A 12,305-nucleotide genomic window follows, 5' to 3' on the forward strand; every position below is an offset into this window, starting at 1 on the left:
ATTTAAGTAATCAAGTACATTATGATGAGGACACGTTAAAACCAGTTTTCTACAATGCCCTGGATGAATGGTTGCGCTTGTGTATGCCCCATGATATGTCTGCCTGGTCCCTGGAGAGTTATATTGACTTTGCTCTATTGTTATGTGGCTCTCCATTCACGGTGGGCGTTGTGGATAGCAAACCAGAGGCTATTCACAACACGCCACGCCATGTCATGCCTGTTTGGTCCAAGCCTGTTCCCAAAATGGCCGCCACCATGCTTGCTCCCAAAATGGCCGCCACCCTGCCTGTCCCCAAAATGGCCGCCACCCTGCCTGTTCCCAAAATGGCCGCCATCCTGCCTGTTTCTACACTCGCACCTGTTTTTGAGAGAGCCACTGTCATCCCAGCACCTGAATTACAGAGAGCCATCATCACCACCACACCTGCACTTATGAGGGCTAGTATTCACCCTGCACCTGCCATTAAGATGGCCGTCATGCCTGAACCTACCACCGCTGAGGTATGTCTCATTGACTATGTAATCCCTGAATTTGCAATAGCCCTGTGGTGCGTCTGGTCGGCCTTCTGTTTTGTTGTTCCCGAGGTTCCTCAAGGCCCTGCATCTGAACCATCGGAACCATCTGATCTGCCCGTCTCATCTGATCTGCCCGTCTCATCTGATCTGCCCGACTCATCTGATCTGCCCGACTCATCTGATCTGCCCGACTCATCTGATCTGCCCGACTCATCTGATCTGCCTGACTCATCTGATCTGCCCGTCCTGCCTGATTCGTCTGTCCCGTCTGGTTCATCTGGCTTACCTGACTCACCTGTCCCGTCTGATTCACCTGGCTCAACTGACTCATCTGATTCGTCTGGTCCACCATCTGGATTATCTTCACCCTGGTCCACGGAAGCTTTTCCAAGTTTTTTTTTTGGGGGGGGTAGTACCCGGACACAGGAAGGAGGCAGAGGACACAGAGGCGGAGGCCGAAGTGTACTCTGATCCTTCCTTTCCTTGTGATCTGGGTCTATTCCTACCCCATGACCAAGCTTCACGTATGTCCCTTGATCCTGCTCCATGTCTGCCCGTTGATCCTGCTCCAAGTCTGCCCGTTGATCCTGCTCCAAGCCTGCCCCATGACCCATGTCCAAGCCTGCCCCATGACCCAGGTCCAAGCCTGCCCCATGACCCAGGTCCAAGCCTGCCCCATGACCCAGGTCCAAGCCTGCCCCATGACCCAGGTCCAAGCCTGCCCCATGACCCAGGTCCAAGCCTGCCCCATGACCCAGGTCCGCATCTGCCCCATGACCCAGGTCCGCATCTGCCCCATGACCCAGGTCCGCATCTGCCCCATGACCCAGGCCCGCATCTGCCCCATGACCCAGGCCCGCATCTGCCCCATGACCCAGGCCCGCATCTGCCCCATGACCCAGGCCCGCATCTGCCCCATGACCCAGGCCCGCATCTGCCCCATGACCCAGGCCCGCATCTGCCCCATGACCCAGGCCCGCATCTGCCCCATGACCCAGGCCCGCATCTGCCCCATGACCCAGGCCCGCATCTGCCTCATGATCCAGGACCATGCTTGCCCCACGACCCTGGACCATCCTGGCCACACGACCCAGGAACTCCTCTGAACTGCCCTGCCGCTGCCAAGAGGTCCTGGCCCGCCCGCCCACCCTCTATTGGACTTTATGATTTGTTTGTTGGGCTCCGGGAGTCGCCCTTTAGAGGGGGGGTTCTGTAAGGTTTTGTTCTGTGTTTTCTTGTATTCTGTGTATTTTTTGTATTTTGGACTTTTATTTTGACGTTCTGTTCTGGCTTTTATTTTGAAAACATCATGCCATGTCACAGTTCACACTTCCTGTCTGTTTGTATTTAAGCACTTCCTGCATACCTGTTCACTGCTGAATATTATACATTGCCACATCCTGTTTGTATCTGCCTGTTTTCTGAATCTGTTTTCTGTACCTGTTTTATCTGTTACCTGGATCTGCCTGTATTTTTGACCTGTGACTGTTTTTGGATATCTTGCCTGTTTGCCGCCTGCCCTGTTATATTTTGCCTGTCTTTGGATTACGATTACTGGATTTACCTTTGGATCTGTTTGCTGGCCCTTATTGGGATTTTACAATAAACACCTTTTGCACATGGATTCACGTTCTTCATCGCTTTCTTTAAAGCGCCCCGTTACATGGTCTGACTTGTCGATACAGGTAACGTTTTCCCTTCCAGCTCAAACATGCTTCCGCCAGCAACATTAGCCCCACCTCCACAAGCCTTTCAGTCTGATTTCTCCAATCCTTTCCCCTGTATGTGGCCGGAAGCTCCACCATCAAGCTCCAGCGCGAGGCTGCCTCCGCTAGCAACCCAAGCTCAGATGCCGCTACCTTTACCTCCTTCCAACCCCTTTTCCTCTTCTCAAGCCCCAGGCTGCGACACAAGGTACCCACAACAAATGATACCTGCGTCAGCTACCAACACCAAATCCCCATACACTTTATTTACCACAACTCCGATGCCCCTCCCACCGAACGCTCCAGCCCTGGAACCACCCCCCGTTTCTCACAACATCAGAGCACAGATCCTCTCAGAAATTCACGCAGCTAGCACCACAAGCGGATCCACACCCAACTCCGGTACCTCACTATTCAGAACTCATATTCCCATAAACCACCCTTTAAAATCCCTCCTCAATGCTTCCCTAGATACTATCCTCCAAGCTGTATCCCCAAGAACCCTACAAACCTACCTAACCGCTTGGAAGAGCTTCAAAACTTTCCACTCTGGTTACAACCTGACCTTCCCTGACGTTTCCCTACTCACCATCACCTCTTTCATATCCTACCTCAAACAACAAAAGAACCTTCAAGCAAGCTCTATCAAAGGATACCTAAGCAGAATCCAATTTTTCCACAAACTAATTTTTGGCTCACCCTCCCCAGTAATAGCTAGCACCCAGACATCTATGCTCATTAAAGGTATCCAAAGAACCCACCCTACCCGTCCGGATGCAAGACAACCAATAACCTTAGAATTACTCACCAAATGCATCACCACCATCCGTCGAGGCTACCACTCTACTAACACCGCCCACACACTCGGCGCTGTTTATTCTAGCCTTCTTCGGGTTCCTCAGATGTTCAGAACTCACCATCACTTCCAATTTCAATCCAAATAACCACCCCACAATCTCAGATCTATCACTTCTGGACAACGACACCATCTCCTATTTCATCAAACAAAGCAAGAAGGACCAAACGAGAAAAGGCCACTTCATTTACATTTTCAACTTCCCATCACCAATTCAATTCAATTCAATTCAATTCAATTTTATTTATATAGCGCTTTTCACAATACTCAATTGTTTCAAAGCAGCTTTACATTAATAGAAGCAGTAAAAGCACAGAAAAACGACAGAAAGCATAACATAATACACAATAGCATAAGCAGTCAAATTTGCTGCGGCTATGACGCAACATTATGAGCGAGCATATTACTAATGTAACGTCTAGAAGAAGAAGCTAAGTTAAGCCAAAGCAGGCTACCTCCCCGGGGTAAAAAAACCCCTAGGAAAAAAAAACAAAAACCCCGGGTTGTTTAGCCGAGGAAATAAAAATAAAAGTCCTAGCAGGGAAAAACCCTTGGGAGATATACATGTATATACACACATATAAACGGATAAGGAGCTTAAGCGGAGATTAAGCGGAGATTAAGCAGAGATTAAGCGGATATTAAGCGGGTCCTGCCGGTGGTCGTTGGTCAGGCATCAGCTGGGCATCACATTGATTCAACCATACCAGACACTCCTAGCCTACCTACATTCCAGAAATTCCCAGGCTAGATCTGCATCAGACTCTTTATAGACGACTCAAACCGCCCGGTTACACGTTTTTGGTTCCAAAAACACCTTAAATCCGTCCTACTTCTATCTGGCATCCCAGCAGACTCCTTCTCCAGCCATTCTTTCCGCATAGGCGCGGCAACCACAGCCGCCCAAAAAGGTCTTTCACAACAACAGATCCAAGCACTCGGACGCTAGTCATCAGAAGCCTTCAAAACCTACATTCGATCAAACCGCTCTCACATCAGAGAAGCCCAACAAACCCTCATCAGCGGATCCCACCAGCTCCAGCCTGCTCCAGGACAACACAAACTATAAGACTCTATCCACTGTCACAACAGTGATGTTTCCTCTGCTCCCGCAGGAGCCAGCTTTTACTAAAATCCACTGCCGCAGTAGTGGTGTTTTTACCATCTCCCGCAGGAGATCTGTTCTCCATTGCTGCAGCGGTGTCATTTTCTCTGCTCCTGCAGGAGCCCTGCTTTTACTAATCCCCACTGCAAAAGCAGTGATGTTTCCCCTGCTTCCGCAGAAGCCCTATTCTCCACTGCCGCAGCAGTGACGTTTCCTCTGCTCCCGCAGGAGCCCTGCATTCACTAACCTCCACTGCCATTGCAGTGATGTTTTCCTCTGCTCCCGCAGGAGCCCATTTCCACTGCCGCAGCAGTGATGTTTCCCCTGCCTCCTGCAGATGCCTGTCTCTCCACTGCCGCAGCAATGTTGTTTCCTCTGCTCCGCAGGAGCACCGCTTTCACTAACCTCCACTGCCACAGCAGTGATGTTTGCTCTGCTCCCGCAGGAGAACTGCTTTCCACAATTTTCCTTCACTGCCGCAGCAGTGATGTTTCCCCTGCCCTCGCAGGAACCCTATTTTCACAGTGGTGCCATTTCCTTTGCTCCTGCAGGAGCCCTGCTTTCCACTAATCTCTACTACCATCGCAGTACTGTCTCCTCTGCTCCCGCAGGAGCCCTACATTTCACAAATTCTCCACTGCCACAGCAGTGATGTTTACTCTGCTCCCACAGGAGCCCTAATTTTCACAATTTCTCAACTACCGCAGCAGTGATGTCTGTACTGCTCCCGCAGGAGCCCCACCTTTCACAATCTCCACTGCCACAGCAGTGTCACTTTCCCTGCTCCCGCAGGAGCCCTGCTTTTCACAACCTCTGCTCCCGCAGGAGCCCGTTTTTTCCCAACCGCCGCAGCGGTACTATTCCCTCTGCTCCCGCAGGAGCCATGCCTTCTCACAATCTCCACTGCCACACTAGTGTCACTTTCCCTGCTCCCGCAGGAGCCCTGCTTTTCACAACCTCTGCTCCCGCAGGAGCCCTGTTTTCCCAACCGCCGCAGCGGTATTATTCCCTCTGCTCCCGCGGGAGCCATGCCTTCTCACAATCTCCACTGCCACAGCAGTGTCACTTTACCTGCTCCCTCAGGAGCCCTGCTTTTCACAATCTCTGCTCCCGCAGGAGCCCTATTTCTCCACTGCCACAGCGGTGCTGTCTGCTCTGCTCCCGCAGTTTTCCACTGCTCCCACAGGAGCCCTGCTCTTACAATTTCCCCACTGCCGCAGCAGTGATGTCTCCCCTGCTCCCGCAGGAGCCCTGTTTCTCCACCGCCGCAGCGGTGCTGTTTTCTCTGCTCCTGCAGGAGCCCTGCTTTTCACAATTTCCAACTGTCACAGCAGTGATGTTTTCTATGATCCCGCAGGAGCCCCGTTACCTCCCACTTTACATTCAGCTATTTTTTGGGGGGACCCACACAGTTCCCGGCTGCTGTCCAATGCTAGTTTGCGATCTTTTGGGGGATTGTTCTGGGTTCGGGCCTAAGGCTAAGCCCGGAACTCTCTCCCCGCAAGGAAGCGCTCCGGGCTCAGTCCATTAACGAGCTCGGAGCCCTCTCCTCGGACAGCACGCCAAATACACATATTAATAACTCTGTTCTGAATTATTTGTAAGTGTGAACTCGTGAAATGATGTTTTATTAACAAAGTTCGGGAGGAACACGTTCAAATAATCAACCTAATTACCTCAACTACGACCAGCTGTTGACAATCAGCAATCAGGTATCCACAGAAACCTATATAGACTGGAAACCAACTCACCCTCATTCCTTGATAGTTTCAGCATCCCTCCACCTCCCCTTCTCCGCAAGATTGCCTAAGTCAGTGTTTCCCAACCCTGGTCCTCGGGCACCCCCTCCCAGAAAGTTTTAGATGTCTCCTTATTTAAAACACCTGATTCGACTCATCAGCCTCCTTCTAAAATGGTAAACATGTCTCACTAACAAGCTGATGATTTAAATCAGGTGTGTTAAATAAGGAGACATCTAAAACTTTCTGGGAGGGGGTGCCCGAGGACCAGGGTTGGGAAACACTGGCCTAAGTCACCTTACTAACCAGAACAGGGGGGATTGTTCTGGGTTCGGGCCTAAGGCTAAGCCGGGAACTCTCTCCCTGCAAGGAAGCGCTCCGGGCTCAGTCCATTAATGAGCTCGGAGCCCTCTCCTCGGACAGCACGCCAAATACGCATATTAATAACTCTGTTCTGAATTATTTGTAAGTGTGAACTCGTGAAATTACAGTAATGGGAAAATAGAGGTAGAAACTAAAAGGACATACTGTAATTCGAACAAATAATCCTGCCTCTCTATAGCATCAGGCCACAGGTGTCAAGAAATGCTCGGGAGTCGGAGTCTCAATGCGAGATACATTAAATGTTTATTGAAAAAACACACAAAGTTTGAAGGGATACGCTTGAAGACAAAGCACCCAACAAACACCAGAGAGACAAGGTAGTGCTATAGTCACAAAATATTGAGCCACTGGGAAAAGCCACACACGGCACCGCTGAAGAAGTCAAACAGTAGCGAAGAGATCCACCCACATCCGATGACGAAACACTAGAGGAAGCTGAAGACAACTGGTGTACGCTTGAAGGCAAAGCAGCCAACTGCACTGGAACTCAGGAAACAAGAACACTGCAATCTCATTGTAATTATCGCACTAATTCAGCTGCTGCCATGTCGCCTTGTAGAGATCGATCGAAAAGTCTCAGCATCTCGTCCTTGAGGGCCTCGAACGAAGTCGTGCACGGGGCCTGGACCTCCCATTTTCCAGTCTCTCGCTCTCCCAGTGAGCAGCGTGAGAATGAACGCCACTCTGGAAACAGACGATGCAAACCTCCGAGGCTGGAGAACGAAGGCCAGGGAACACTGCTGAAGGAAGGCCTGGCAGGTGTTAGGGTCGCCGTTGTAGGTGGGTGGTGTTGCCGCGTGTGGCTCGCCTAACCCTAACATCGGTTGGTAAATCATTCCAGAGTGTAGGGGCTAAGTAGGAAAAGGATCTTCCCCTTTTAGACACTTTTGCTAGTCTAGGGATAATCAAGAGACCAGAATTTTACGACCGTAGTGTGCGTGATGGATTGTATTCTGATAGTAATTCTCTAAGATATGAGGGTGCTAGGACATTTAAAGCTTTGTAGGTGATCACCACCAAGCATTCTTACGCCTCTACATTGCCTTCTCATTGGGCCTGCTCTTCTCCCTGGCCCTGCTCTTCTCACTGCTCCTGGCACTCTCACTGCACTTCTCACTGCTCCTGCACCTTTCACTGCATCGCTCACTGCTCCTGCACTTCTAACTACATCTCTCACTGCCGGGCACCTCTCACTTCATCTCTCACTGCTCCTGCACATTTCACTGCAGCTCTCACTGCACCTCTCACTGCATCTCTCACTGCTCCTGCACCTTTCACTGCACCTGCATCTCTTACTGCATCTCTCACTGGGCCTGCTCTTCTGCCTGGGCCCCTTGCTCTTACTCTTCCTCATCCAGACATTACAGTGTTTGTCTTTTTCTGTTTCCAAAAACATTACTTCTCAAAGTCTTCCTTTTACGTGTCAATGTAATACAAAAAATAACCCCTGGCACTGAGTCTAAGCCAGACTGGAATCAGCTGTGGTTGGCCCAATTTACACAACACAAAGGTTTTTATACTGTATCTAAGGTTTGGAATATTGTTTTTGCTATTGTGAGATGTTGTGTGTTAGCATTCGTAAATCCTACAAAACAATCCATAATTTTGTTGGGAGGTATAGCTTGTCTGTTAAGAAAATGTAAGCATTGTGGAAATGTGTTCACTGACTGCATAATGTGTAAAAAAACATGAAATGTGTGAATTGTATGGCCACAAAAGACCGATGCGGTGCTAATTGTGTTTAGAGTTTTAAAAATGTGACAACTGGTTGGACAAATGCTAGTTAGCAACTGAAAAAAAACTGTATACTGATAAAGCCTTCTGTCAGACCAATCTTTGACACTTCACTATAGATGTAATGCTCATCAATTCATGATTTTTGTTGTGATGATTAATGTTTCTTCTGTTTGAAATATTGTGTGTCTGTTTTTAAGAGTTGCAGTCCATTTCTTGCACATGAATGTGATGGAAACTCGTATCTTAATGGTATCTGCTACCAGTACAACAGCAGCTTACAGCCAGACTCCAACTTCACCACAGGTTTTCAAGGTTTGATCCATTAATTACCTATTCTGTAAATCCTTATGAACTTTTGATTTTTTTTATTGAGTTTTGTCATTTTCTCAGTTTTATTATTATTATTTTTTTATTAAAATTTTGTAAGTGTAAGACATGATTGTTTGTATTTTGCATCTTTCTACAGAATGCACAAAGCGAGAAGTCAATCTGGTGTTTCTGTTTGATGGATCTGAAAGCATGACAAAAGAACATTTTAATTTAAACAAAGATTTCATCATAAATATTATGACAAAACTATCAAACTCCTCCATAAAGGTAAATTTATCTAAAGTATGTGAAAATATTATTTTTGGGTCAGTTTTATTTATTTTGTAATAAGATTAATAAAGTACTTGGGGTTGTGTCTTTCTGTATGCCATAGTTTGCCGCTGTCCAATTTTCAAAGTCTTTCCGAACTGTGTTTGACTTCAACGACTATCAGAACAACCTCGCTAAAGAGAAACTCATGAAAGAGTCACACATGCATGAAATCACAAACACACACGGTGCAATAAAATACACATTGTGAGTGAACACTTTTACCGTAGTATATATTCACAACTGTGATGGCAAGCTGATCTTATAAAAAATGCGTTCATGTGAATATCAATAACAGTATGATTTAAAATCAACAGAGACCTACATGTTTGCAAATATGAATAATTCTGATGTTTTGATTTGCCGCCAGAGACAAGCTGTTGAATAACGTGTCGTCTGGAGCGAACCCCAATGCTACAAAAGCTCTGGTGATAATAACTGATGGAGACCCCAGTGATGTCGATTACGATAATGTCACCAAGTTATGTGAAGAGCAAAATGTCCTCCGGTACATCATTGGTGTGAGTTTCTTTATATTGCACAAGTCTACACAATCCTGCATGGTCTTAATTTTCATGACCCATCAGTGGAGTTAATCCTTAATCCACACAAAGAAAGCACTGATTACACATCTTGTCATAAGAGCTAACAATAAAAACACCATATAAAGCTAGGTTTCCAAGTATTATGACTAGATGCAAAGTTTTAAATATTAAATTGTTAACAGTGCGGATATACCCAGATTTACTCTGCTGGTCGCTGGCTAGAGATTTTACATTTAAGCATTTAGCAGATACTTTTGTTGTGAACGAGACACCTGCTCCGCCTCCTGATCACCACCAGAGGGAACCATCCCCTGAATATAGCCTTGGTCAAACTACACTACCCACAAACCGGGACTGATTGCCTGTCACCTGATCCACATTCTGTAATGAGGCACCTTGAGACGGAAGATCCATTTGCAGGCTTTATCACTCTCGTTGTCAGACAGGCAGAATATCAACACCAGCATACACCACAATATAGATAAGGCTAGTGATGGGACATCTGAAGCGAGGCTCCGGAGCTTGTGTCGAGCAAAAAGGGGCGTTCCAGATGAAGCCCCGATTCGAGGCTTGTATCGTTTCTGTGAAAATCACGTGACGATGACAAACGAGGCCTCGTTTTCTGTTGAATACGTCATTGCTTCATTCTGAGTTTCGCTTACGGTTCGAAACTCGCGCCTCTTGTGGGTTTTGCAGTACGTTTGCATTGATGTTAAAGTGTTGGTTGTAGTGAGTAGTGGCCAGGTTGTAGTGAGTTTCTAGTTTCTAGTATAGTTATCATTATATATCATAGCCTGTATTATATATTATATTACACTTAGTTTAGTAGATTATTAGAGTAAATTATACATAGCCTAGTTCAGTAGATCATTAGAGTAAATTAGCATATGTCTAGTTCTAATACCTATAATACGTAATTATATTATATAGCCTATATTAGTAGTAGTGTTATTATTATATATATTATTGCTGCTGTTATTATTATTATAAGACTAGACTGTATTAGGGATAACCTAGAAGGACTGAGGATCCATTGGGATATTGGATCAAACAGAAGGTCCAATATCCCAATTTATATAAGCTGGCACTGATCTTCTTATGTTGTCCAGCATCATCAGTGCCCTGTGATAGGGTGTTTTCTAAAAACAGAAACCGCCTCAATCCAAATACTGTTAAAAAACCAGTAAACCATTTTCCGTGTTGCAGTTTGCTGTTCCACACTTCCAGTCCCATAAGCATTGCACTATTGCAGCCCCAGTTCAATAAACACTGCACTCACGATAATTTGAAGAGTTTCGTTCCAAAACGAGATAACCACCATTTTTGCATTCCAATTAATTTCAATGCAACTGCAGTTGGTTTGTTTTGATTTAAGTTATGAAGGTTTAAAAAATACAACTAAGTAGCACCATAAAACAAAATAATAACACGATAACGTAATAATAAACATGTTTTGACAAAAATGTAAAAAAATGGATTTATCTCGTTTTGCAATGAAACTCTTCATTTCTTTATTTTGTGCATTCACTGTTATCACTAACTCAAGAACTACTGTATAGTTGAACACAAAGTTGTGTATGTGTGAGTTGTGTGTACATAGGTTAACACAAGCAGAGTATAATACTTTCTTTAATATACTTTATTCAAAAGCCCACACCATGACAATTTGGTTGCTCAAAATGAATAGATTTGTGTGCGTGTGCGATACATTGCTTTGCACAGCAGGTGTCACTGAAGAGCACAGTGTTTCATGAGGCTTCGGGTAAATTAACCTTTTGGCGAACCAATGGGCTGGAAAGCCTCATTGGTTCAGGAAGCCTCGTTTGGCCATCACTAGATAAGGCAGTCTCATAGTCAATAAACAATCCAAAAGGTCGGGGCAGGCAGCAAGCAAGCAAGCAAGCAAGCAAGCAAGCAATTGTAATAACTAGGGATGGCTCCCGCGAAACTGACGTTTCGACACTGTGTCGAGATCCCGAAGCGTAAATGTTTCGCAACACTGCTCCGAAATGTGATTCGAAACACCCATGTCACGTGATGAAGTGATTCGAAACATCAAGCGGTGCATTTCACAAGTATTTCGAAAGGTGGCGTACCTGTCGAATCTGCGTCGAATCTTAAACTGACAGGGTAGGAAACAAATCTGACAATACCTCATAGATGCGTTTTTGGCAAGATCAAATACTATAAATTACTGAAAAGAAGTAATTTTTCCTCATAGGTATGTAACACTTACAAAAAATGCATGCCAGCAAAAGTGTCCCTTGTGTGAGGCTGGAGAAATTATATTTAAAAAAAGAATCTGGTTGAGTTTATCAACACAGAACAATTTATATATTTGAATAAAGATCTTTATATGTAAACAATGTGGCATATTATGGCTTGATATATTTTATGAATCTCTTATTATTTATTTGGTATATCTCTATTCCATTTTTTTTTATTAAATAGACCCGAATAGCCTATAGTTATCGACAATTGTGAGCCTAAAAGCTCATGTAGTTGTCAAACAGATGTTAAAACAACAACAAAAAGCATTTTATTATGATGACGTAGCGCATGCATTTCCCGGGTTCGATCCTAAGATCTACGCATGAGAGTCGAGAGCACTATCCACTTTCCCATCCTATCACTTGGGTGTGTCACTCAAACAACATGTGGGACACAATTTGTCAGCGCTCGTCTAAAATCTTGTCAAGGCTGCTTCATGTAAAGACATGCAAACGACCGCTAGGTGTCACTGTGGAGGCGGTTTTGGATTGATGTTTCGAAGCTCCGAAACATACGGCACAAATGATTAAACTGTTTGAGTGTTTCACGAAGCCTCGCTCTGCCCACCACTAGTAATAACAAAGAACAGATCAAAACCGGTAACCAGATAAACACAGACAACGCAAATCAAGACTTCGCATTGAGGTGGCATTTGAATCTGGCTTAAATAGGCAGTCTTTGACGTGGATCAGGTGGCAGGCAATCAGTCCCGGTATGTGGGTTTGTGGGTAGTGTAGTTTGACCAAGGCTAATATTCAGAGGATGGCTCCCTCTGGTGGCGATCGGGAGGCGGAGCAGGTGTCTC

General features: G+C 45.8%; 1 protein-coding gene across 1 annotated transcript in view; it reads left to right on the forward strand.

Annotated features, from left to right (window-relative positions):
- LOC129443788 (integrin alpha-M) overlaps positions 1-12,305 on the forward strand; it is a 50,019-nt gene that overhangs the window by 22,546 nt on the left and 15,168 nt on the right. Inside the window, exons 5-8 of the mRNA XM_073860098.1 lie at positions 8,243-8,357; positions 8,512-8,642; positions 8,749-8,891; positions 9,055-9,205. Of these exons, the coding sequence (XP_073716199.1) occupies positions 8,243-8,357; positions 8,512-8,642; positions 8,749-8,891; positions 9,055-9,205 (540 nt within the window). The remainder of the gene's footprint in view (positions 1-8,242; positions 8,358-8,511; positions 8,643-8,748; positions 8,892-9,054; positions 9,206-12,305) is intronic.

This window comes from Misgurnus anguillicaudatus, chromosome 3, assembly GCF_027580225.2.
Source record: "Misgurnus anguillicaudatus chromosome 3, ASM2758022v2, whole genome shotgun sequence".
Taxonomy (NCBI): domain Eukaryota; kingdom Metazoa; phylum Chordata; class Actinopteri; order Cypriniformes; family Cobitidae; genus Misgurnus; species Misgurnus anguillicaudatus.